At 45.2% G+C, this 27918-nt stretch overlaps 1 protein-coding gene across 2 annotated transcripts in view; it reads left to right on the forward strand.

Annotated features, from left to right (window-relative positions):
- Positions 1–3351: 3351 nt before the first annotated feature.
- Positions 3352–27918, forward strand: part of PTPN11 (protein tyrosine phosphatase non-receptor type 11) — a 100376-nt gene continuing 75809 nt past the window's right edge. For both annotated transcript variants that reach the window (XM_015431574.3, XM_005572299.4), the window contains exon 1: positions 3352–3572. In XM_015431574.3, coding sequence (XP_015287060.1) covers positions 3559–3572 — 14 coding nt within the window. In that variant the 5' untranslated portion in view covers positions 3352–3558. The remainder of the gene's footprint in view (positions 3573–27918) is intronic.

A 27918-nucleotide genomic window follows, 5' to 3' on the forward strand; every position in this document is an offset into this window, starting at 1 on the left:
ATATGGCATATTGAGGGGAGCTGAAAGTCATTCAGCATAGCTGGATCATAGAAAATGAAGTGAGTAGTGGGGAGACGGGCTGATGAAGTGATTGGGGATCAGAGTTAAAAAACTCTGGTGCATTGGTTCACACCTGTAAATCCAAGGCCTTAGGAGGTCAAAGTGGGAGGACTGCTTGAGGCCAGGAGTTCAAGGCCAGCCTGGGCAACATAGCAAGACCTTGTGTCTGAAAAAATTTTTTTAAACTTTTTTTTGGGCCGGGCATGCTGGCTCACGCCTGTAATTCAGCACTTTGGGAGGCTGAGGTGGGTGGATCACTTGAGGTCAGGAGTTGGAAAGCAGCCTGGGCAGCATGATGAAACCCTGTCTCTACTAAAGATACAAAAAAAAAAAAAAAAAAATTTGCTGGTAATGGTTGTTCGTGCCTGTAATCCCAGCTACTTGGGAGGCTGAAGCAGGAGAATCACTTGAATCCGGGAGGTGGAGGTTGCAGTGAGCCGGGATTGCGCCACTGCACTCCAGCCTGGGTGACAGAGTGAGAGTCCGCCTCAAACAAAACAAAAAACTTTTTTTTTTGTAGGGACAGGGGTCTTAATCTGTTGCCCAGGCTGTTCTTGAACTCTTCGGGCTCAAGCAATCCTCCCACCTAGGAGTCCCAAAACACTGGGATTACAGACGTGAGCCACCACACCCGGGGGGATAAACCTTTTCTTTTTTTTGGATTTCATCCTAAAAACAAGGAGAAGCCATTGACGAATTCAATGTAGGGAGTGACTAGTTTTGCAGTTTTTTTTTTTTTTTTTGAGATGGAGTCTCGCTCTGTCGCCCAGGCTGGAGTGCAGTGGCGCAATCTTGGCTCACTGCAACCTCCACTTCCTGGGTTCAAGCAATTCTCTCGCTTCAGTCTCCCAAGTAGCTGGGACTACAGGTGCCTACCACTGCACCCAGCTAAATTTTGTATTTTTAGTAGAGATTGGGTTTCACCATGTTGGCCAGGCTGGTCTCAAACTCCTGACCTCAGGTGATCCACCTGCCTCGGCCTCCCAAAGTGCTGGGATTATAGGTGTGAGCCACTGTGCCTGGCCACAATTAATTGTATTTTTAGTAGAGACGAGGTTTCACCATGTTGGCCAGACTGGCCTCGAACTCCTGACCTCAGGTGAGCCACCTGCCTTGGCCTCTCAATGTGCTGGGATTACAGGCATGAGCTACGGTGCCCCACCTAGTTTTGTAGTTTAGATTCCTCTGGCTACTATGTGGAGATTGGATTAGGAAGTTTAGGCCTGCAGGCCTGAGATCAGTTAAAATGTTGCTTGTCATCTAGGTGGCCAGGTTTAGGGAGAGGGACAAATGCTTGTTGAATGGCTATTATGTGAATTAAATTGACATATATTAAAGGTGATCTCTGTAAGGAGCACATGAGTGCTGAAGCAGTTAGCACACAGTATGAAAGTCATTTGTATATGAATGAAATGGGCAAGCATTAAAACAATGAGGATGCTGGAGCTATATAGATATGGGTTAAATTTATGGCTCTGCCATTCACTAGATCTGTAGCCTTTATTTATTTATTTTGAGAGTCTTGTCCTGTCGCCCAGGCTGGAGTGCAGTGGTGCGATCTGGGCTCACTGCAACCTCTGTCTGCCTGGTTCAAGCAATTCTCCCTCCTCAGCCTCCGGAGTAGCTGGGACTACAGGTGTGCGCCACCAACCCCGACTAATCTTTGTATTTTTAGTTGAGATGGGGTTTCACCATGTTGGCCAGGCTGGTCTTGAACTCCTGACCTCAGATGATCCACCCACCTTGGCCTCCCAAAGTCCTGGGATTACAGGTGTGAGCCACCACACCCAGCTAGATCTGTAGCCTTCAATGAGTTATATGGGCATCAATCAAGTAAAAAAACTCTACTCTTCTCAATCTGGTCTGAGTCACCATTATTCCCAGACCAGAATACTACAGTATTCCCGTATTTTGACTGGCTTCTCCGTTTCTGGCCTTGCCCTCTTCCTCGAGCTTCACAGTGTCCAAAATAATACTTCCCCACCACCCAGCTTTTTCGTTTGTTTGTTTTTTGTTTTAGAGACAGGGTCGTGCCATGTTGCCCCGGCTGATCTTGAACTCCTAGGCTCAAGCAATCCTCCTGCCTCGGCCTCCCAAAGTGCTGGGATGAAGGTGTGAGCCACCATACCTGGCCTGAGTGCAGTGGCCTGATCTCGGCTCACAGCAGCCTCGACCCTCCAGGCTCAAGCAATTCTCTCACCTCAGCCTCCCGAGTAGCTGGGACTACAGGCGCGTGCCACCACGCCCGGCTAATTTTTGTATTTTTTGTAGAGATGGGATTTCACTATTTTGCCGGGGCTGGTTCCCAACTCCTGGACTCAAGCGATTCGCCCGCCTCAGCCTCCCAAAGGGAAGTGCTGGGATTTCAGGCGTGTGCCACTGCTCCCACCCCAAAGTAGTATTTGTTATTATTATTATCGAGACGGAGTTTGGCTCTATTGCAGGCTGGAGCGCAGTGGTGCGACCTCGGCTCACCGCAACCTCTGCCTCCCAGGTTCAAGCGATTCTCCTGCCTCAGCCTCCCAAGTAGCTGAGATTACAGGCGAACGCCACCACGTCCAGCTCATTTTTGAATTTTTAGTGGAGACCATGTTGGCCAGGATGGTCTCGATCTCTTGACCTCGTGATCCGCCCGCCTCGGCCTCCCAAAGTGCTGGGATTACGGGCGTGAGCCACCGCGCCCGGTCTATTACTAGTTTTTTTAGGCAGTGTCTTGCTGTCGCCCAGGCTGGAGGGCAGTGGCGTGATCACGACTCACTGCAGCACCGACTTCCCGGGCTTAAGTTATCCTCCCGCCGCAGCCTCCACGCCTGGCTAGGGTTTTGCATTTTTTGTAGAGATGAGGTCTTTTTTGCCCAGGCTGGCCTCTAGCTCCTAGGCTTAAGCGACACTCTTGCTGCAGCCTCCTAAATTGTTGGGGTTACGGGCGTGAGCCACCGCGCCCAGCCTAATGGAGGAAACTGAGGCTCGGAGACAGTAGGTAATTCCCCAAGGTTCCACAGCTAATGAGTCGAGTGGCGATTTGTGGAACGAAATGAATGAAATCGATGTGGCAGTGGGCCCGGACGCGCCCGGTCGGTGGAGTGGCGTAGCCGCCGAGCGCGCAGCTCACACCCGGCGGCCGCGATTTCCGGGAGGAAGCAAGGATGCTTTGGACGCTGCGCTTAGCGCCTCCGCGGAACCCCCGCGCTGCCATTCCCGGCCGTGGCTCCGTCCTCGGCTAACGGGAAGCAGGAAGTGGCGGCGGGCGTCGCTAGCGGTGACATCACGGGGGCGACGGCGGCGAAGGGCGGGGGCGGAGGAGGAGCGAGCCGGGCCGGGGGGCGGCTGCACAGTCTCCGGGATCCCCAGGCCTGGAGGGGGGTCTGTGCGCGGCCGGCTGGCTCTGCCCCGCGTCCGGTCCCGAGCGGGCCTCCCTCGGGCCAGCCCGATGTGACCGAGCCTAGTGGAGCTTGAGCAAGGAGCGGGTCCGTCGCGGAGCCGGAGGGCGGGAGGAACATGACATCGCGGAGGTGAGGAGCCCCGAGGGGCCCGGCCCGGGCCTCGGCCCGGCCCCCGCCGCATTCGGTCAGCCCCGTCCGGAAGGGGGCGCCCCGGCCGGGCTTCGGGCTCCCGCCCCGGATCGGGATTGGGGGCCAGTTCCCTCCTCGTCCCCTGTCCCTCCTCGGCCCGGGGGCCGGCCCCACCGCGCCCCCACCCCTTGGGTCCCCATTCATTTCCTGCCTCCCTGAGTTCCGGCTGCGGCAGCCCGGGGGATGCCCGTCAGGCCTGGGGCAGGTAGAGCCGCCTAGGGAACCACGGGCGCCAGCGGCCCGGCTCAGCGCCGCATTCCTGACCCATTGCCTCATGAGAATTGCCTCATGGTGATTCCGAAATAACCCTGCTCACTTGGGGAGGCTCCTTGGGACACGAGATGGGAGTTGCGCGGGGCCGGGCCCCCAGTGGTCTAGTCGTTCTGGGTCACTGTGCCACTTGCGTGCATTTGGGGTCTTAACGAAGGACCCCTGACCCTTTTATGTGCCCCTTTGTGTCTTCTTTTTCTCCCACCCCTCACGTGCCAGAAATGGAAAAACTGACTGTATCTGCAGCCACTAGAAGTATTTCCTTCCTCTGCGATATTCGCTTTGGGAGATGGAAAGGAAGGGAGCCGCATCTCGTTATTTAATCCTTCACTGCAACCTTAACAGTCAGGTCACTTTACTGGTACCCGTTTTATGGATGAGGAAACCGAGGCCCAGAAGCAACATGCTAGTAAATGACAAGATTTGAAACTAAGGAGAATTAGTGAGTTAATGAGATCCTTTGAAAGATCAGGGTAATATTACTACTAATAGCTAACATTTGCTTAGTTCTGACGACAGCCCTCTCAGATGGCTACTATTATCCCCATTGTAAAGATGAGTAAACCGAGTTTCGGAGAGGTTAAGTAGATTGCTTAACCTCACAGCTAGTAGGTGGTGGAGACAGAATCCCTACTTTTAATCACTATGTTGCTTCTATTATTTTGTAACTATTGCTAACCACTTGTAAGCCTTAATTTTGTTGTCAAACAGTAGTGTGACTTGTTTTCAGATAATGATCCTGCTATTTTATATAATCACTCTATATACCACTCACACTTAAGACCCATTGTCTATTCTTTTCCATGGTTGTTCAATTATGGTCACTGTCTCAGACATTTAAAAAACGATTCAAGCTATTGAGGCTATTTGAATGAGATTTTTTTTTCTTTCTTTTTTTTTCTCTTTTTTTGAGACGGAGTCTCACTCTGTTAACAGCCCAGGCTGGAGTGCAGTGGCACGATCTCGGCTCACCACAACCTCCGCCTCCTAGGTTCAAGCGATTCTCCTGCCTCAACCTCCCAAGTAGCTGGGACTATCGGCATGCCACTATGCCTGGCTAATTTTTTTTTTTTTTTTTTTTTTTTTTTTTTTTTTTTTTTTTTTGAGACGGAGTCATGCTCTGTCGCCCAGGCTGGAGTGCAGTGGCCGGATCTCAGCTCACTGCAAGCTCCGCCTCCCGGGTTCACGCCATTCTCCTGCCTCAGCCTCCCAAGTAGCTGGGACTACAGGCGCCCGCCACTTCGCCCTGCTAGTTTTTTGTATTTTTTAGTAGAGACGGGGTTTCACCGTGTTAGCCAGGATGGTCTCCATCTCCTGACCTCGTGATTCGCCCGTCTCGGCCTCCCAAAGTGCTGGGATTACAGGCTTGAGCCACTGCGCCCGGCCTAATTTTTTTTTTTGAAACAGAGTCTCGCTCTCTTGCCCAGGCTGGAGTGCCGTGGCGCAATCTCGGCTCACTACAAGCTCCGCCTTCTGGGTTCAAGCCATCCTCCTGCCTCAGCCTCTCAAGTAGCTGGGACTACAGGTGCCCGCCACGACGTCTGGCGAATGTTTTGTATTTTTAGTAGAGACGGGGTTTCACCATGTTAGCCGGGATGGTCTCGATCTCCTGACCTTGTGATCCGCCCGCCTCGGCCTCCCAAAGTGCTGGAATTACAAGCATGAGCCACCGTGCCCGGCCGAGTTTTGTATTTTTAGTAGAGACGGGGTTTCACTATGTTGGCCAGATTGGTCTTAAACTCCTGACCTCGAGATCCGCCTGCCTCGGCCTCCCAAAGTGCTGGAATTACAGGCGTGAGCCACCGCACCCGGCCTGAATGAGATTTTTCAAAATATTAGGAATGTCTCCTCCAAACAGACCTGGCATGTTATTCTTACATGGATCTGGAATTTAAAAAGGGGAGAAAAAAGAAAACAGAACTCGTAGGAAGTGAGTGACTTGGACAGGTCTGTTGGCAAGTGCTTGCGGATCTGGGTAATATATAACTGCATTTCAACGGAACAGTGTATAGCCTCAAATGTTCTAATTCTTTAGGGAGCTTTTAAATAAACAGTTGTCTATTCTTTAATCTGTCTAATAGTCATTGAGCCTTTTGTTCCTGGTGTCTGCTCTTCCAGACAAGTAAGGATTTGCTGCTTTAGGGGGCTGAGGGTTGGGAAAAGATCTGTGTAGTATTAGACCCTACATTGTCCAGTTTGTTAGTTTAGAAGCATGGAAGTGTGGGCATAGTCAAAGCAGCAAGTGGTAAAGATGACAGTTTGAAATGGAGTTGTTCCTTTTCCCCTCCAGCCCTGGTATTGTGTACCACCCAAAAAGCCAGATTATGAACATAATACACAGAATTTTGAATGATTTATCATTTTTTAGATTATAAGTCTGTTTTATTAACCAGCCTTACTGAGCTATAAATGACATGCAATTAAATGCATATATTTAAATGTACAATTTGATCAGTTTTGACATACATATACACTTGGGAAACCACCACCACAGTCAAGATAATGAACACATCTATTGTCCCTCGTAATTTTGCCTCATGTTTTTTGTAATCCCTCGTTTGTTCTTAGCCACTGTTCTGCTTTCTGTCACTATATATTAGTTTATATCTCCTAAAATTTTTTTGTTTTTTTAAAATTTTTAAATTGTTTGAATAGAGATGGGGTCTCACTGTGTTGCCCAGGGCAGTCTCAAACCCCTGGGTTCAAGCGATCCTCTCACCTTGGCCTACTGCAGTGTTGGGATTATAGGCGTGAGACACCCTGCCCAGCCCTAGAATTTTATTATTATTGTTATTATTATGTTTTTTTGAGATAGAGTCTCGCTTTGTTGCCCAGGCTGGAGTGCAGTGGTGCGATCACTGCAGCCTTGTTTTCCTAGGCTCAATCCATCCTTCCTCCTCAGCTTGCCGATTACTGGGACTACAAGTGTGCACCACCACACTCGGCTAATTTTTGAATTTTTTTGTAGAGACAGAGTTTTGCCAGGTTGGCTAGACTGGTCTCAAACTCCTGGGCTCAAACGATCTTCCTGCCTTGGCCTCCCAAAGTGCTGGGATTACAGGCATGATCCACTGTGTCTGGCCTTCAAATTACTTTAACCTAGTATTAATTCATTCAACAGGAAGTTAATGAGCCAGGCAGGATAAAGCAGTAAGATAGGAAAATATTGCTAGTTTCTTTCTTTCTTTCTTTCTTTTCTCTTTTTTTTTTTTTGAGACGGAGTTTCACTCTTGTTACCCAGGCTGGAGTGCAATGGCACGATTTCGGCTCACCACAACCTCTGCCTCCCAAATTCAAGCGATTCTCCTGCCTCAGCCTCCCGAGTAGCTGGGATTACAGGCATGCGCCACCACGTCTGGCTAATTTTGTATTTTTAGTAGAGACAGGGTTTCTCCATGTTGGTCAGGCTGGTCTCGAACTCCTGACCTCAGGTGATCCACCCGCCTCAGCCTCCCAAAGTGCTGGGATTACAGGCATGAGCCATCGCGCCCAGCCAATATTGCTATTTTCATGGCTGAGAGAGAGCAGACAAACACATGACTAAATAGGATAATTTCAGGTAGTAATAAATTCTAGGAGGGAAAAAAATCCTACAGAAATGTGAGAATGGGAGAATGCAGTTAGTTTTGATAGGTGACCTGAATGACGATTAGTGGTCTGAATTTTGTTTTGCTTAATTATCAAAATAACTCCTTTTGGGTTAGACTTTTATATGCATCCAGTAATTAAAATGTAAGTATACTCAATGTACTGATATCTCTCAGCATCATAGGTAGGGAAACTAAGGCATTGAGCAATTAAGTGACTCCTTCCTTGATCATGTAGCAGTGATAGTACTGGGTTTAGATTTTGAGGTTGCTTCTCTGCCCTTCTCTGCCTTTGTGAAACCAACTGCCTGTATTTTCCAACTCTTCCTTCAGCATGTGGTACCTCCTTTACATCTGTTTTTGTTCCTCTGAAATCCATACGCGACGATGAGCTGAGAGGGGCAGAAAATTGAGCTTGTTCTGAGACTGGAGGCTTTTGGTTTATCTCTTGCAGGTCAAGTACATTTTGTCCTGGGCTCTCTCTGGTGGCCACGTTTGTTTATCTCCTGCAGGAGTAAATAAACTTGCCTTGCTGAAAACTAACAGTTCTGTGTCTTTCCAGTTGAAACTGGGATGTCTTTATTAACGTTAGGTCTCGATGTAAGGCCAAGTTTTTGGTTAGAGTTGCTCAAGTGCAGGGGCCGCTGCTAAGATGACTTATCCCTCATGTCCATGGTTAATGTGGAGACTGTTATGAGTGGCACATGATGCTGGAAAAGCAGAGCCAACTCATGTTTGTAATTGTTCCTAGCAGGCCGTGGTGTACTTTGTTAGGCAGCCACAGAACAATAGAGACACTCAGTTTATTCCCCTTCCCTCTGGGAAACAGACAGCACTTGCCATCCAACGCCAACGTTTTTAAGGAAGAAAGAGGCAAAAAGTGATGTTGGCAAGGTCTCTGGGTGTTATGGACCCCAACCAAGGATTGGAGACCCTGAAATGGATTCAGATGCCCTAAAATGCAGCCCAGTTCTTACTGTGAATTTTGGAGGACTTTGTGCCTTGAGCAAATGTGTATATCTGATGCTCTTTGACAACACTGAAATAGGAAAAATACTATCCATGTTCGTGAGGAGCACTGAATTTAGGGAGGGAGACAGACTTTTATGCCAGCATCAAATTAATTTGATAAAGCTAGTACCAAAATGAAATTTGAATTTTTTTTTTTTAAATAGAATCTCACTCCATCATCCAGGCTCAAGTGCAGTGATATAATCTTGGCCCACTGCAACCTGCACCTCTTTGGTTCAAACAATTCTTGTGCCTCAGCCTCCCAAGTAGCTGGGATTACAGGTGCATGCCACCAAGTCTGGCTAATTTTTATATTTTTAGTAGAGATGGGGTTTTACCATGTTGGCCAGGCTGGTCTCGAACTCCTGGCCTCAAGTAATCTGCCCACCTTGGCCTTCCAAAGGGCTGGGATTATAGACATGAGCTACCACACCAGCCTGAAATTGGAAATTTATTGGTATAGATTATACTGTTTAGAATGTATGTGTATATATGTATATTTGTATACTCATATAAACACAAAGACACATTGTATGTGTTTCTGTAATGTGTATATCTGTCTACACATGTATATACACATGCACAATGTGTTTTTTTTTTTTTTTTTTTTGAGACAGGGTCTTACCCTGTTGCCCAGGCTGGAGAGTGCCATGGCATAATCTTGGTTCACTGCAGCCTCGACCTCCTGGGCTCAAGTGATCCTCCCATCTCAGCCTCCTGAGTAGCTGGGACTGACTACAGGCACATGGCATCAAACTTGTCCAATTTTTCTATTTCTTTTGTAGAAATAGGGTCTTGCTATGTTGCCCAGGCTGGTCTCAAACTCCTGGGCTCAAGCTATCTGCCTGCCTTGGCCTTCCAGAGTGCTAGCATTACAGATGTGAACCACTGTACTTGGCCTTTACAATGTCTATTTTAAAGAAAATGGTTCAAGTTTTTATCATCTCACTGGCCCACTCTAATGGAATATCTATCCATCCATTGAAGAACTATTTATCATGGGGTAACTCTGTGCCAGGTACCGTGCTAGGTATTGAGTATTCCAGGTTTTAGGAAACAGCAAATGCAAAAGTGCTGAAGTGGGAGAAGATCTTGGAGTGATTGAAGACTGGGAGAGAGCACATGTGGGAACTGTGAGGCTGGGAAGATGGGAGGTAGGTGGGAGCAGACCACACAGGGATTCTTAATGTCTTTAGTGTCATGTGGACCATGGAGAGGAGTGCAGATTGTATTTTTAGAGCAATGCAAAATCATAGAAGGATGTGATCAGGGGAGTGGCATGAGCTGATCTATTTTAAAATATTTCTCTGGCTGCTGTGAAGGAAGGATTGTAGGAGGTAGGAGTAGATTCAGGGAGATGAGACAAGTGATGAGAGAGGCTTTGAACTTGGGTAGAAGTAGTTTGTGGAAAGTCTTTTTTGGAGGTAGTTTTTGTTTATTGTCTTGTCATCAAAGCAGAGATGCTGACCAATGAAACTCCATGAGAAAATAGTGATTTATAAAGACATAGCTATGCACTACCATTAAAAAGCTGCTTTAAAAAAAAAAAAAAAGATAAAAAGCTGCTTTAACAATTTTTTTTTTTTTTTTTTTTAGACGGAGTCTTACTCTGTCACCCAGGCTGGAGTGCAGTGGCCCAATCTTGGCTCACTGCAAGCTCCGCCTCCCAGGTTCATGCCATTCTCCTGTCTCAGCCTCCCAAGTAGCTGGGACTACAGGTGGCTGCCACCACGCCTGGCTAATTTTTTGTATTTTTAGTAGAGACGGGGTTTCACTGTGTTAGCCAGGATGGTCTTGATCTCCTGACCTCGTGATCCGCCCGCCTCGGCCTCCCAAAGTGCTGGGATTACAGGCGTGAGCCACCGCGCCCGGCTTTTTTTTTTTTGAGATGGGGTCTTACTCTGTCACCCAGGCTCACGACCTCAGCTCACTGCAACCTCTGCCTGCCAGGCTCAAGTGATTCTCCCGCCTCAGTCTCCCAAGTGGCTGGGACTGCAGGCACATGCCACCATGTCTGGCTAATTGTGTGTGTGTGTGTGTGTGTGTGTATGTGTGTGTAGAGGTGGGGTTTTGCCATGTTGCCCAGGCTGGTCTCAAACTCCTGAGCTCAGGCGATCCACCCGCCTCGGCCTCCAAAGTGTTGGAGATTACAGACGTGAGCCACTGCGCCCTGCCTAACAACTTCAAAAAAATTTTTACATTCAGTAGGATATTTATTGCATTATTGTTGGTGATGGCAAAATGTTGGAGACAGCTGAAATGTTCATCAATGGTGGGCTAGTTAAATGAAATACAGTGTAGCATGCATTAGAACACTTTTCAAGAATTTAACTTTTTTGTAGCCTTTTACTTATGATACTTGTCCCTATTGACCCCTTTTTTTTTCTGCATAACTTACTCTCTTACTATAGAATATTAAAATTTAATTAGATTAGAAATGAGGAATATTCTTCTAATCTGTAGAAAGTAACAAACTATAAACTTACTCCCCAAGAACAAATAAAATAATTTTTTTGGAGTAGCAGGTAAGAAAGATATAAATTTATATGCATATAAGAAACTGAAATTAGACTTTATACATTTAAAGGTTACAAATGCAGTTTTGTTACGTGAATCTATTGTCCAGCATTGAAGTCTGGGCTTTTAGTGTACCATCACCTGAATAATGTAAATTATACCCATTAAGTAATTTCTCATCCCTCAAACCGCTCCCACCCTGAAATTAGACTTTGGATCCCTAGTTTAAATTTCACCCCTCTTTTTTTTGAGACAAGGTCTAAATTATACCCATTAAGTAATTTCTCATCCCTCAAACCACTCCCACCCTGAAATTAGACTTTGGATCCCTAGTTTAAATTTCACCCCTCTTTTTTTTGAGACAAGGTCTCACTCTGTCACCCAGGTTAGAGGGTGATGTTGCAATCATAGCTTACTGTAGCCTCAACCTCCTGGGCTCAAGGGATACACCCTCCTCAGCCTCCTGAATAGCTGGAACTGCAGGCGTGCACCACCACATTCGGCTAATTTTTTTGATTTTTTGTAGAGATGAGGTCTGAACTCCTGGGCTCAAGCGATTCTCCCCAAGTGCTGGGATTACAGGTGTGGGCTGCCGCCCCCCGCCTAAACCTCCTTTCTCAGTATAGCAGCCTTGAGATGAAGTTCCTGAAATTACTGGCCAGCTTGACTGTTTCCCCACATCACTGGGGGAGGGGGATGCATAGATAAAATATTCAGCATCATTGTATTTTCTTTTTGTTTCATCAGCATCTTTTTTAAAAACTCACTTGACATAAGTCCCGAGCCTTTGCAGATCTGCATTCAGATTTCGGGTGTGATTTCCTGGCAAATAGTTCAGGTTTGTAAACTCTTTTTTTTTTTTTTTTGATACAGAGTTTCACTCTTGTAGGGCAGGCTAGAGTGCAGTGGCACCGTCTTGCCTCACTGCAACCTCTGCCCCACTGATTAACCTGATTCTCCTGCTTCAGCCTCCTGAATAGCTGGGATTACAGGCATGTGCCACCACACCTGGGTAATTTTTGTATTTTTAGTAGAGACAGGGTTTCGCCATGTTGGCCAGGCTGGTCTTGAACTCCTGACTTCAGGTGATCTACCTGCCTTGGCCTCCCAAAGTGATGGGATTACGGGCGTGAGCCGCCACACCTGGCCAAAACTTTTTTTTTTTTTTTCTCTTTTTGTTGCTGAGAAATGTAAACTCTTACAGACAGGAATTATGGAATTATGTCTTCCTTTTTTTTTTTTTTTTTTTTTTTTTTTTTGAGACGGAGTCTCGCTCTGTCGCCCGGGCTGGAGTGCAGTGGCCAGATCTCAGCTCACTGCAAGCTCCGCCTCCCGGGTTTACGCCATTCTCCTGCCTCAGCCTCCTGTGTAGCTGGGACTATAGGCGCCCGCCACCTCGCCCGGCTAGTTTTTTTTTGTATTTTTTAGTAGAGACGGGGTTTCACTGTGTTAGCCAGGATGGTCTTGATCTCCTGACCTCGTGATCCACCCGTCTTGGCCTCCCAAAGTGCTGGGATTACAGGCTTGAGCCACCGCGCCCGGCCGTCTTCCATTTTTTAAAACCCACTTAACACAGGGGTCATGTGTAATAGGCCCTGGAGCTTATTTTAGACATTGATTTGAGGCTCTTTTCCCCAATTGCTGGTGTGTGTGTGTGTGTGTGTGTGTGTGTGTGTGTGTGTCTTTCTGTGAAATGAGTGGTACCTACCTGGGCTGTATTATGACCTTATTATCTTTTAAAATTTATTTTATTTTATTTTTGTAGATACGAGGTCTCACTATGTTGCTCAGGCTGGGCTTGAACTCTGGGGCTCAACCAATCCTCCCTCCTTGGACTCCCAGAGTGCTGAGATTACAGGTGTGAGCCACTGCACCTGGCCAGTGATCCTTAATAAATATAGACAATGGTCAGGCGCGGTGGCTCATACCTGTAATACCAGTACTTTGGGGGGCTGAGGCTGGCAGGTCACCTGAGCTGAGGAGTTCAAGACCAGCCTGGGCAACATGGGCGAAACCCTGTCTCTACAGAAAATACAAAAATTAGCCAGGCATGGTGGTGCATGCCTGTAGTTCCAGCCACTTGGGAGGTTGAGACAGAATTGCTTGAACCTGGGAGGTAGAGGTTGCAGTGAGCCGAGATCATGTCATTGAACTCCAGCCTGGGTGACAGAGTGAGACCTTGTCTCAAAAAAATATATAGATATAGATATAGATAATGCTAGATGATGGCTGGTTAGAAGGGATTGTCGGGAGCTGGCAGGTTTTGCAGGTGTTAGAATGAGCAAGATGAGGAGAAGGATGCTTACTTCCCTCTCCTCGTAACTCTTTCTCTACCCCCTCCCTTCAGTGTTTTTTTATTTTTATATTTATTTATTTATTTTTTTTGAGACAAGGTCTTGCTCTGTCACCCACACTGGATTGCAATGATGCAAGCATAGCTCATCAAAGCTCAAACTCCTGGGCTCAAGTGATCCTCTTGCCTCAGCCTCCCGAGTAACTGGGGCCACAGGTGCATACAACTATGCCCAGCTAAGTTTTTCATTTTTTATAGAGATGGGGTCTTGCTATGTTGCCCAGGCTGGTCTTGCGCTCCTAGCTCAAGTGATTCTCATGCCTCAGTTTCCCAAAGTGTTGGCATTGTAGGCATAAGCCACTGTGCCTAGCCCATCAGTGTCTTTTCATCCTTTACTCCTATCAAAATTCATTCACTCAGCAGCCATTGATCAAGTGCCTACTATATAAATGGTGAGGACTGAACATTTATTTGTCTCTTCTCATCTTATCTGGACCCTCTGTGTCAATTGTAATTAACTGTAATCATTCTGTATTAATTGTAATAAAGTTGATAAACTCAAATGAGGCCATACTGATTTGTCATTTCCCCTCCTCCCAGGTTATATGGATGTACTTACATTGCAGTTTTCATTTATTAGTTCGGTTTGTAAACTAAATCCTATTGTGTCAAATTATGCTAGGTGTGAGATGGTCAAGATATGTGTTGTCTTTTTTTTTTTTTTTTGCCTCACTTACTAATATTACAAGTGCTTATAACGTTTGAGGCTGGCCCTACATAAAGATTTTTATTAATTCCACTGTTCTTTATCTTCCCTTACTAAGTTCTCAGGGTCGAATTAACTCTAACTGCTCCTTACTCTAGTGATAAGCAAGTTGCAAATCACAAAATTGTCAGTGATTGAATACACGTATTAAACCTGTAACCAGGAAGCATTTTGGTAATTATGAATACTTTTTGGAAAAAAAAAAAAAGCTATGGAAGGAAGTTTAAAATCTACTAAAGCTCAAGTAGATGGTCATGGAATAGCCATTTCAATTTCTAACTATATATTTTTTATTTATTTATTTTTGAGATGGAGTTTTGCTCCTGTTTCCAGGCTGGAGTGCAATGGTGTGATCTCAGCTCACTGCAACCTCTGCCTCCTGGGTTCAAGCTATTATCCTGCCTCAGCCTCTCGAGTAGTTGGGATTATAGGCATGTGCCACCACACCAGGCTAATTTTGTATAGAGATGGGGTTTCTCCACGTTGGTCAGGCTGGTCTTGAACTCCTGACCACAGGTGATCTGCCCTCCTTGACTTCCCAAAGTGCTGGGATTACAAGTGTGAGCCACCATGTCCAGCCTCTAACTATTGCTTGAAATAATGTAGAGACAGTTCCAGAGCCATGAAGAAGTATATGAAAAAGCAGTGTTAACTTAAATGATATACATGTCACAATTGCCTATGTGAAACTAACAAAATTATGCATGAGAAGTATCTATCCTGCATAACATCCACTAATAATAATAATGATAATAATAGTGAAAACTAATGTTTATTAAGTCCTTACTGTCTCCAGCCTCTGTGCTAAATACTGGTTACTAAGTTTCCCTGAAAATACTATTCTCATCTGTTTGTTCTTAATAACAGGATAGCATAATTATAAGTTGTAAATGAAATAATACAGTTTATTTAATAAAAGGGTAAAGGAGAAGACCACCTACCTTATCTTCTGTTGCTGATCTAGCTGATGGATGTAGGTGGTGTTTACCTAGTTTCACCTTTGGCAGTTGAAACTACTTTTTTTTTTTTTTTTTTTTTTTGAGACGGAGTCTTGCTCTGTCGCCCAGGCTGGAGTGCACTGGCCGGATCTCAGCTCACTGCAAGCTCTGCCTCCCGGGTTCACGCCATTCTCCTGCCTCAGCCTCCCGAGTAGCTGGGACTACAGGCGCCCGCCACCGCGCCCAGCTAGTTTTTTGTATTTTTTTTTTAGTAGAGACGGGGTTTCACCGTTTTAGCCAGGATGGTCTCGATCTCCTGACCTCATGATCCGCCCGTCTCGGCCTCCCAAAGTGCTGGAATTACAGGCTTGAGCCACCGCGCCCGGCCGAAACTACTTTTTTTTTTTAAGAGACAGGGTGGGCCAGGTGCAGTGGCTCATGCCTCCTGTAATCCCAGCACTTTGGGAGGCCGAGGCGGGCAGATCACTTGAGGTCAGGAGTTTGAGACCATGGCCAACATGGTGAAACCCTGTCTCTACTGAAAATACAGGAAGATTAGCTGGGTGTAGTGGTACATGCCTGTAATTCCAGCTACTTGGGAGGCTGAGGCAGGAGAATCGCTTGAACCCGGGAGTGGAGGTTGCAGTGAGCTGAGATTGTGCTACTGTGCTCCAGCCTGGGTGCCAGAGCGAGACTCCATCTCAAAAAAAAAAACAACAAAAAAACAAAAAAGAAATTTTTAGAAATATGAGATAAGAGCAAGCACAAGGGTATTTAAAAAAAGAAATTTTTAGAAATAAATAGCAGAATGTAGTAGTGAAAAGTTTGATTTCTCAAGTCTGCTTTGCACACAGTCACGTGGCAAACATTCAGTAAGTATAGCTGTAATTTTAACTGCTGTAATGTATCATAGCCAACATATTACATTTATCTTTTTTGAGACAGAGTCTTGCTGTGTTGCCCGGGCTGGAGTGCAGTGGTACCATCTCAGCTCACTGAAACCTCCGTCTCCTGAGTTCAAGTGATTCTTGTGCCTCAGCCTCTCAAGTAGCTGGGATTACAGTTACATGCCACCACACCCAGCTAATTTTTGCATTTTTAGTAGAGATGGGGTTTCACCATGTTGGTCAGGCTGGTCTTGAATTCCTGACTTCAGGTGATCTGCCTGCCTCAGCCTCCCAAAGTGCTGGGATTAAAGGTGTGAGCCACCATGCCTGGCCATATATTGCTTTTTTCTTATTATCAGAGCCAGTTCATAATTGTGGAAAAATTAGTGTTTGTAACAATATAAGTATGGATAAATCATCTTTTTTATTTTGTGATTCGTATAGGTTTGTTGTTGTTGTTGTTGTTTTGTTTTTATCTTGAGACAGGGTCTTGGTCTATCACCCAGCCTGGAGTGTAATGGCACAGTCATGGCTTACTGCAGCCTCAGATGCTTGGGCTCAAGCAATCCTTCCATCTCAGCCTCTAAAGTAAATGGGACCACAGATGTGGGCCACCATGCCTGGGTAATTAAAAAACATTTTTTTTTTTTCTAGAGACGAGGTCTCACTATGTTGCCCAGGCTGGTCTCAAACCTTTGGCCTCTGCCTCAGCCTTTAGAGTAGCTATGACTATAGGCATGTGCCATCACCCAGCTAATTAAATTTTTTTTTTTTTTTTCTGGAGATGAGGTCTTACTTTGTTACCCAGACTGCAAGTTAGTTTCAGATATCAACATTTGGTGTTTCCAAATGCATGGGGAGGCTTTGGGGCAAGTTTTTGGCTCATATGCATAGGTGCCCTAGACATTCACTTTGGAAATTCTTATTAAAATGACTACAGTAGCATTCAGATAGGGAAAAATATCCTTGTCATCACCACCGATTGGGTGAGAAGAGACTGTGTATTAAAAACAATGACCATCTTTTTGCCACATAAAGAGCTGGTGGGACCAGTTTGAAGAGGGCTTTGTCAGCTACCTTCTGCCTCTTCCTCTTGAGTACGTGGAAGTTGGAGTCATCCTTGACAGCCTCCTGTTGACACCACCCAGGTCACAGATGTGAAACTGTGTGGATGTAGGAGAGGGTAGTGATGGGGCTCACCCCAAGATTGCTCTTCCTTCCCTTCTGGCCACAAATGTTTAGTAAGGAACTGCTCTGTATTAACCATTTGCTAGGGGCTGCGGTTACGGTGGTGAAGAAATAGACATGTTCCTACTCGGGAGGCTGAGGTGGGAGGATTGCTTGAGCCCAGGAGTTGGAGCTGCAGTGAGCCATGATCACGCCACTGCGCTCCAGCCTGGGGGCAGAACGAGACCTTATCTCTAAAAAACAATAAAAGAAATAGACATGTCCTTTGCCCTCATGGAACTGCCAGTCTAGCCTTCAACCTGGAGGCTGTAGAAATGTGTGATTAGATGCTATGTTGCTATGTTGAGTATCACCCCTGAGAAGCAGGGAGTTTGTTGAGAAGGTAGGATGGGGGATCTGATGGTGGGACCACCAGAGGGAAAAGCACATGTAAAAGTCACATGTGGCAATTGGAGGAAATCGGAGACGTGATCAGAGAACCAGAGTCAACCAGGGGCCATGCTGTGCAGGGTCCCATTAAGGTCTGTGACTTTATTCTAAATGTTTTCTTCCGGATAACATCTAAATTTCTAGTTGCAAAGGTGAAACTCCAAGGGCGGGTTCTGTGCTAAGCATTTTCCATGTATTAATTAATTTCTACCACACAACACTGCTGTGAATTAAGACAGTTTCTAAGCATGGCAAGAAACCCAGAAATCATAATGGAAAAATCTGATAAATTTAACTATGCCAACATGAACCTCTGTAGGAAAAAAAAATGCCACAGACTAAAAAGGGGGGCAAAAGAAAAACCCAAAAAAAACGGAGACAAATATTTGCAACACATACAGTAAAGGGTAATATTCTAGTTATATCAAGAACTACAAATCAATAAGAAAAAAATCTAATAGGAAATGAGCAACAACAAACTGACAACTCATAGAAAAGGAAAAACAAGTGGTCTGAAAACATGAAAAAGTGCTCAGTCTTACAAAGAAATGCAAACTAACATGGCATCATTTTCCATTGATCAGATAGACAAAGATGAAAGAGTCTGGTAATATATGCAGTATTGGCACAAGTGAGGGAAAACAGCAGATTTCACACTGTATGCCCATTCAGACCAGTACCTTATTTTGAGGGTGGTCTGACAATATTTGTCAAAATAAAAAAATTATATACAGTCATGTGCCACATAATGATGGTTCAGTTGATGATGGACGGCATACATAATGGTGGTCCCATAAGAATATAATGGGCTGGGCGCGGTGGCTCTCGCCTGTAATCCCAGCACTTTGGGAGGCCGAGGTGGGCGGATTGTCTGAAGTCAGGAGTTTGAGGCCAGCGTGGCCAACATGGTAAAACCCTATCTCAACTAAAAACATACAAAAAAATTAGCCGGGTGTGGTGGCAGGTACCTGTAATCCCAGCTACTCAGGAGGCTGAGGCAGGAGAATTGCTTGAACCTGGGAGGCGGAGGTTGCAGTGAGGTGAGATCGGGCCACTGCACTACAGTCTAGACGACAAGGCAAGACTCCATCTCAAAAAAAAAAAAAAAAAAAAAGGAATATAATGGACCGGGCCATGGTGGCTCACATCTGTAATCGCAGCACTTTGGTAGGCCAGGCAGGAGAATCTTTTGAACTTAGGAGTTTGAGACCAGTGGGGACAACATAGCAAAACCCCATCTCAAAAAAAAAAAAGAAAAGATTATAATGGAGCTGTCCTGTATAGACATACCATTTTTAACCTTTTTTTTTTGGAGATGGAATCTTGCTGTGTCACCTAGGCTGGGGTATAGTGGCGTGATCTGGGTTCACTGAAACCTCCATCTCCTGGGTTCAAGTGATTCTCCTACCTCAGCTTCCTGGGTAGCTAGGACTGCAGGTGCACGCCACCAAGCCTGGCTAATTTTTGTATATTTAGTAGAGATGGGGTTTCACCATGTTGGCCAGGCTGGTCTTGAACTCCTGACCTCGAGTGATCCACCTGCCTCAGCCTCCCAAAGTGCTGGGATTACAGGTGTGAGCCACTGCACCTGGCCACCATTTTTAACCTTTTATATCATATTTAAACTGTACCTTTTCTATGTATGGATGTGTTCAGATACACAAATACCATTGTGTTACAGTTAACTACAGTATTCAGTACAGTAGCATGCCGTACAGGTGTGTAGCCTAGGAGCAATAGGTTATACCATATAGCCCAGGTGTGCAGTAGGCTCTGCCATCTAGTTTGTGTAAGTACGTTTCATGATGTTTGCACAATGACGAACTCACCTAATGATGCATTTCTCAGAACATATTCCTGATATTAAGCAATACATGATCGTATCTTGAGAAAGCCATTTTATTTCTAAAACTTTAATGTTACAGATTTATTTGTAAAAGTATGTAAAAATGATTGTGAAGGATATGTTCTGCTGCATTATTTGTAATAACAAAAAACCAGAGGATAACATAAATGTCCTATAAGAAGGGTCAGATTATGGATGGCACATTCATACAACGGGGTATTATGTAGCCATTGAAAAAAAGGGTACTGGCTGGGCGCAGTGGCTCATGCCTATAATCTCAACTCTTTGGGTGGCCAAAGAAGGAGGATTGCTTGAAGCCAGGAGCTTGGGGCCAGCCTGGGCAACATAGCAAGACCCTATCTCTACAAAGGAAAAATAAAAAAATTAGCCAGGTTTGGTCTCAGCTACTGAGGAGGCTGAGATCGGAGGGATCGCTTGTGCCTGGCAGGTTGAGGCCGTAGTGAGCCATGATTGTGCCACTGCACTCCAGGCTGGGAGATAGAGTGAGACCCTATCTCAAAAAAAAAAAATACCCCCCCATAAAATGTTAAGAAGTCCTGGATGTGGGCCAGGTATGGTGGCTCACACGTGTAATCCCAACACTTTGGGAGGCATTGCCAGGAGGACTGAGGCCAGGAGTTCGAGACCAGGCAGAGCAAGATAGCAAGACTCCATTTCTACAAAAAATAAAAAAATTATTTGGGCATAGTGGTGCATTCCTGTAGTCCCAGCTACTCAGGAGGCTGAGGTGGGAGGATTGCTTGAGGCTGGGAGGTTGAGGCAGCAGTGAGCCATGATCACACCTCTGCATTCCAACCTGTGCAACCTGTCTAAAAACAACAACAAAAAAACCCCAACACAGTAATGATATAGAAAGATCTACAGTCAGGTGCGGTGGCTCACGCCTGTAATCCCAGTACTTTAGGAGGCTGAGGCGGGCAGATCACAAGATCAAGAGATCAAGACCATCCTGGCCAACATGGTGAAACCTGGTCTCTACTAAAAATACAAAAATTAGCTGGGCATGGTGGCATGCACCTGTAGTGCCAGCTACTCAGGAGGCTGAGGTAGGAGAGTTGCTTGAACCTGGGAGGTAGAGGTTGCAGTGAGCCAAGATCCCGCCACTGCATTCCAGCCTGGCAAGAGAGCAAGACTCCATTTCAAAAAAAAGAAACAAAAAAAAAAAAAAAGAAAGATTTTCAAGTTGTAGTATGTGAAAAAATCAGAGTGTAAAACAAGAGAATCCCATTTCTGTGTGTGTCAAGTGTGTCTCACACAGTCAGACACAGAGGGAGTGTGTATATGCACATGCACATTTATGTCAGTGTATATATGTATACATACAAGGCTGTGGGTTGGTTTGTTTGTTTTTTTTGAGACAGTCTCTGTTGCCCAGGCTGGAGTGCAGTGGCGTGATCTTGGCTCACTGCAACCTTCACCTGCTAGGTTCAAGTGATTCTTGTGCCTCAGCCTCCCAAGTAGCTGGGACTACAGGCACGCACCACCATGCCCAGTTAATTTTTGTATTTTTGGTAGAGATGGGGTTTCATCATGTTGCCCAGGCTGATCTGGAACTCCTGGCCTCAAGTGATCTGCCCGCCTTGGCCTCCTAAAGTGCTGTTGCCCAGGCTGGAGCTCAGTGGCACAATCACAGCTCATTGCAACCCGACATCCCAGGCTCAGGCAATCCTTCCATCTCAGCTTCCCAAGTAACTGGGACTGCAAGTGTGTGCCATCAATGCCCCACCAATTTTTAAATTTTTTGTAGAGACAGGGTCTCCTTACGTTACCCAGGCTGATCGTGAACTCCTGGCCTCAAGCAATCCTTCCACCTCAGCATCCCAAACTGCTGGGATTACAGGTGTGAGCCACCTTGCCCCGCCCTGTACAAAGATCTTCATAAAAGCAGTTAATAATAGTATGTTTGAGGCTGCCATCACAGGGGTGAGGTCAAGGACAAATATGATAAATTCTTTTAGAATCTATTTTTAAAAAAGAAGAGATGACAGTGGTGACAGGGAACAGATAAGCAGGTAGATTGTGTGGGCCTGGGCTATTTAACTGGTGGTTAAAATGAAGCAACTGCTGAGCCTGCTGTATTTCATTTAATGGGGACTAGTAGAGCAACAGCCAGAAATTCTTCACTTCCCATCCAAGAGAGGCAAAAGTTATTTTCCCTTCAATAATAACCTGGGAACTGTAGGATTAAGGTGTTTTTTTTAAATGCTACAATATAGCTACCAGTATAATTTAAAATAATTAGGATCCTGTTAGAATAAGAAACAGGTATCTGCCTGAAGTAGACAGTCACTGAAGTCACTAAGTGGCAGAAGACAGAAAACAAAAAATTGAAAGTAGGAAACAATCAGCAGATACGATACCAAACATGAGCTGTCAGTGACAATGGATTAAGTCCTTCAATTAATGGCTGACCCAGATGGAATTAAAAGAAAAAATCCAGGCTGGGCATGGTGGCTTACACCCATAATCCCATAACTTTGGGAGGCTGAGGTGGGAGGCTCACTTGAGCCCAGGAGTTCGAGACCAGCCTGGACAACATAGTGGGACCCCATCTCTATTTTATAAAAATATTTTGAAAAATGAAAAAAAATTTAATTGTGTTCTGCTTTAAAAAGACAAATTGGCCCAGAATGGCAAAGAATAAATAAAACAAACATGGGCAAAAGAGAGTCAGGTGGTACCAATAATATTGGGCTAAGTAGCATTCAAGATAAAGATTATTAAATAATAAGTTATTTAATACTAGAGTAATTGCATATTAATGAAACCTACAATCCATGGTAGAGAAATTATAGTCAATAATAGTTTTATGTATTCATTAAGGTAACAACAAGCAAACAAGCTTTAATAGTTTTATATGCTTTATAATTTTTTTATGTGCATTAATTCTCATTTCTTATGAGGCAAGCACTATTATTATCCACATTTTGTTGATGTAAAAACCAAAGCAGAGAGATTAATTAGCTTGCCCAAGAGATGTGACATTCTGGGATTTGAGACAGTGGTTTGGCTGTGTAGGTTGCTTCAATAACCAAGAGATGCTTCAAATCAAATTTTTAAAATATGTTTTTCAGAAGCATTTTCCTGATACTTCTCCCCTTACATGGGTATTAGTCTTTTGGGTTGAAAAACATGAGTAAGTGCTAGAAGAGCAAAATATGCATCCAGCTTTAATAGTATGGCTGTTTTTCTGAGCCTTGGCATGTCATTGCTTTTATTTTTTATTTTATTTATTTATTTATTTATTATTATTATTATTTTTTTTGAGACGGAGTCTCACGCTGTTGCCCAGGCTGGAGTGCAGTGGCGCGATCTTGGCTCACTGCAAGCTCCGCCTCCTGGGTTCACGCCATTCTCCTGCCTCAGCCTCCTGAGTAGCTAGGACTACAGGCGCCCGCCACCGCGCCCGGCTAATTTTTTGTATTTTTAGTAGAGACGGGGTTTCACTGTGGTCTCGATCTCCTGACCTTGTGATCCGCCCGCCTCGGCCTCCCAAAGTGCTGGGATTACAGGCTTGAGCCACCGCGCCCGGCCGTCATTGCTTTTATAATTGACATGAAGGTTTTTTGTTTTTTTTGGCTGAGAATAGCACTGAACTCAGTGGGAGGGACTGTGGGTTGTAAGTTGTCCGCCTCTGAATGGAGTTGAATTTAAGTTTCTTGGTTTCCAAAGAATGGTTTGTTTAAAGACTCTCAAATTGCAAGTTAGAACTGACTTCAGTCTTTGAGGTTTTACCATTTAGTGAATTTTTCTTAAAAAGCAAGGTAATGTTAAAATTATCCCAGATTTATTAATCTTTTTTTTATTGCCCCTGGATTTTGAGTCGTGGAAAGCCTTTCCTTATTCTAAGGTTAACAAGAAATTCACCCATGTTTTCCTCTAGTATTGCATTGTTTCATCTTTTATGTTTATTATTTATTTTATTTTATTTTTTTGAGACAGGGTCTCACTGTGTCACTTAGGCTGGAGTGCAGTGGAATGATCTTGGCTCTCTGCAGCCTCTGCCTCCTGCCTCCCGGGTTCAAGCGATTCTCCTGCCTTGGCCTCCTGAGTAACTGGTATTACAGGCACCTGCTGCCACACCTGGCCAATTTTTGTATTTTTTTTAGTACAGATGGGGTTTTGCTATGTTGGCCAGGCTGGTCTTGAACTACTGATCTCAAGTGATCCACCCGCCTTTGCCTCCCAAAGTGCTGGGATTACAGGTGTTAGCCACCGTGTCCAGCCTAAAATTTATTCTGATATGTGGTATGATATCTAGTTCTAACCACTTGGTTATGGTGCATTATTTTCTAAATGTGGTATTGGATTCTTTTTATATTTTGTTTAGAAGTTCTGTATCAATATTCATGAGTACCATTGGTCTCTAGTTGTTGTTTTTCTTTGTGCCGTCTTTATCTGGTATAGGTATCAGTGTTATATTTACTTTGTAAAAGGAAGTTGGAAGTTTTCCTTTCTTTTTAGTACTCAGGAATAATTTTAAGAATTGAGACTATTTGGTCTTTGAAGGTTTGGTAGAATTCCACTGGGAATCCATCTGGACCTGGTGATTTTCTGTGCGGTAGTTCCTTAATTGTTTTCTCTATTTTTTTCTTATTTTTAATCAGGTAGCCTCTGAACCAGAATAGGTTCAGAGAGGCTCCCTCTATTTTTTTTTAATACAAATTGGTCTGCCTAAGTTTTCTTACTCTAATGGGTTAATTTTTGTAGACTGCATTTCCCTGAAAAATTACGCATTTGTTCTAGGTTTTCTGACTTATTTCCACAACTTTTTAGTCTTTCCCCCTGGAATCATGCCCCTTTCCATAAACAGGGCTCTGATGTACCAGCAGTATTTTCACACTTCGGGTGGACTTTCTGTTTCTGGGGGTGGTTTTAGAGCAATTTTAGGCCTGCCACTAGCTCCCCTGTTCTCTACACCATGCTTTTTTTCTCAGAATGCTCTTCTTTTGCACAAAGGCTTGGAGTAGGAGGATGAGCAGTCACTCACTGACGTTTGGTATATTTTCTTTTTTTGCTTACAGGTAATCTGGAAGTTTGGGCATTCTCTTAAGCTGAGGGTGTGGTTTTCATGTCATTTTATTTGTTTATTGTTTTCTTGTGTGTATTTCTTAGAGACAGGGTCCCCTGCTTGCTCTGGCTGGAGTGCAGTGGCATCTTGATCATAGCTTACTGCATCCTCAAGCTGCTGGGCTTAGGTGTCCCACCTCAGCCTCCTGAGTATCTGGGACTACAGGAGCACACCACCATCCCTGACTAATTTTTTTTTTTTTTTTTGAGACGAAGTCTTGCTCTGTCCACCAGACTGGAGAGTAGTGGTGCAATCTCGGCTCTCTGCAACTTCTGCCTCCCAGGTTCAAGCAATTCTCTCACCTCAGCCTCCCGAGTAGCTGAGACTGCAGGTGCATGCCACCATACCCAGCTAATTTTTGTAATTTTTTGTAGAAACAGGGTTTCACCATGTTGGCCCCGCTGGTCTTGAACTCTTGACCTCAAGTGATCCACCCGCCTTGGCCTCCCAAAGTGCTGGGATCACAGACTTGAGCCACTGCGCCTGGCCCCTGGCTACTTTTTAAATTTTTTGTAGAGATAGGATCTTGCTATGTTGCCCAAGCTGGTCTTGAACACCTGGCCTTAAGCAATCCTCCCACCTCAGCCTCCCAAAACACTGGGATTTACAGGCATGAACCATTGTGCCTGACTTGTTTTGTTTTTAATTCTATGTTGGTTTTGAAGGATGTGTGGGTAGAGATGGATTTAGGCAATCATTGTTGTCCTTGGCTACCTGAAAGTCCAGGCACTCTTCTAGATACTTTATAAATATTAACTCATTTTATCCTCTCAACAACACTATGACATGGGTACTATTACACCTTCCATTTTATAGGACTTAACAGAGGACTTAACTTAGCCCAGGGTCACAGAGAGGTGGGCTTCAGACCAAGACAATCTGGCACCAGAGTCTATGTGGCTACCGCTAAGGCTTTGCCACCATGTGTTAGTGATTCTCAGCCCGTCATTTGGGGAAGGGACTGCCTTTTTTTAAAAAAAATTTTTAAATTTATGTTTATTTTATTATATTTTTGAGATGGAGTCTGCCCCTGTTGCCGAGGCTAGAGTGGAGTGGTGTGATTTCAGCTCACTGTAACCTCTGCCTCCGGGGTTCAAGTGATTCTCATGCCTCAGCCTTCCAAGTAGCTGGGATTACAGGCGCCAGGCTCCAGCCACCATGCCCAGCTAATTTTTGTATTATTATTATTATTATTATTTTTTGAGACGGAGTCTCACTCTTTCGCTCAGGCTGGAGTGCAGTGCTGTGATCTCGGCTCACTGTAACCTTTGCCTCCCAGGTTCAGATGATTCGCCTGTCTCAGCCTCCCGAGTAGCTGGGACTACAGGCGTATGCCACCATACCTGGCTGATTTTTTGTATTTTTAGTAGAGACGGGGGTTTCACTGTGTTGGCCAGGCTAGTCTCAAACTCCTGACCTCAGGTGATCTACCCGCCTTGGCCTCCCAAAGTGCTGGGATTACAGGCATGAGCCACCGTGCATGGCTGGATTATCTTTTTTTTTTTTTAAACCCAAACCATAAACCCAATATTCTGAAAGATTTGGTCGCCACACCTGTATTATATAATAATTAGTTTTTCCTTTTTTTTCCTCTTGGTAGAAGGCACATATGCCACTCAGTTTCCAGCTGCCACACCTAATTAGCATAATTGTTTTGCAGCCAAAAGCAAAAGAGAGTTGACATTTTAATTAGCTTATGTACGTAGACAAACTGAGGCTTAATGTAAGAGTTTCATTATACCTTTTTGAAAAATTATAAATAGCTAGAAGCCAGTTGTCATTACTTTTTGATCCCTTAGAGCTCTGGGCGTCTATGTGGGAACCACAGATGAAAGAAGCTGCAAGTAAGGGGTTTTTTTTTCTTAACAGAATAGTTTAACCATTCTGAATGCAAAAGTATTGGGTGCTAGAATAATAGGTGTCACATAAATTGAGGTTGACATTTTCCTGGGTGAAATTCTATTCTGTCTCAGTCTTCTTTTTTTTTTTCAGATGGAGTCTCACTCTGTCACCCAGGCTGGAGTGCAGTGGTGAGATCTTGGCTCACTGCAAGCTCCGCCTCCTGGGTTCATGCTATTCTCCTGCCTCAGCCTCCCAGGTAGCTGGGACTACAGGTGCCCACCACCACACCCAGCTAATTTTTTTGTATTTTTAGTAGAGATGGGGTTTCACCGTGTTAGCCAGGCGGGTCTCGATCTCCTGACCTCATGATCCGCCCGCCTTGGCCTCCCCAAAGTGCTGGGATTACAGGCGTGAACCACCGTGCCCCTGGCCTTTTTTTTTTTTTTTTTTTAAGACAGAGTCTTGCTCTGTCGCCTAGTCTGGAGCACAGTGGCGCGATTTCAGCTCATTGCAACCTTTGCTTCCCGGGTTCAAGTGATTCTTCTGCCTCAGCCTCCCGAGTATCTGGGATTACAGCTGCCTGCCACTACTTTCGGCTAATTTTTGTATTTTTAGTACAGATGGGGTTTCACCATGTTGGCCAGGCTGGTCTCAAACTCCTGACTTCAGGTGATTCGCCTGCCTCGGCCTCCCAAAGTGCTGGGATTATAGGTATGAGTCACCGGGCCAAGACTCAATCTGACAAGCTCTCAGAGGGAGTAAAAAGCAAATGAGGGCCGGGCGCGGTGGCTCACGCCTGTAATCCCAGCACTTTAGGAGGCCGAGGCGGGCGGATCACAAGGTCAGGAGATCGAGACCATCCTGGCTAACACGGTGAAACTCCGTCTCTATTAAAAATACAAAAAATTAGCCGGGCGCGGTGGCGGGTGCCTGTAGTCCCAGCTACTCAGGAGGCTGAGGCAGGAGAATGGCATGAACCCAGGAAGCGGAGCTTGCAGTGAGCCGAGATCATGCCACTGCACTCCAGCCTGGGCAATAGAGTGAGACTCTGTCTCAAAAAAAAAAAAAAAAAAAAAGCAAATGAGTATTTCATTATTTTGATCTGAGCTTTATGATTTTTCTTTTCTTTTTTTTTGAGATGGAGTTTTGTGTTGTTGCCCAGGTTGGAGTGCAGTGGTGGCGATCTCAGCTTACCGCAACCTCTGCTTCCCGGTTTCAAGCGATTCTCCTGCCTCAGCCTCCCGAGTAGCTGAGATTACAGGCATGCACCACCATGCCCGGCTAATTTTGTATTTTTAGTAGGGACAGAATTTCTCCATGTTGGTCAGGCTGGTCTCGAGCTCCCAACCTCAGGTGACCTACCCCCCTCGGCCTCCCAAAGTGCTGGGATTACAGGTGTGAGCCACCTCGCCCAGCCTTTTTTTTTTTTTTAAATCTGAGAGAAGGTCTCGCTCTGTTGCCCAGGCTGGAGTACAGTGGTGCGATCTCTGCTCACTGCAGTTTCTGCCTCCCAGACTCAAGTCATCCTCCCACCTTAGCCTCCTGAGTAACTGGGACTGCAGGCATATGGCACCACACCTGGCTAATGTTTGTATTTTTTGTAGAGACAGGGTTTTGCCA

The sequence above is a fragment of the Macaca fascicularis genome, chromosome 11 (genome assembly GCF_037993035.2).
Source record: "Macaca fascicularis isolate 582-1 chromosome 11, T2T-MFA8v1.1".
NCBI lineage: Eukaryota > Metazoa > Chordata > Mammalia > Primates > Cercopithecidae > Macaca > Macaca fascicularis.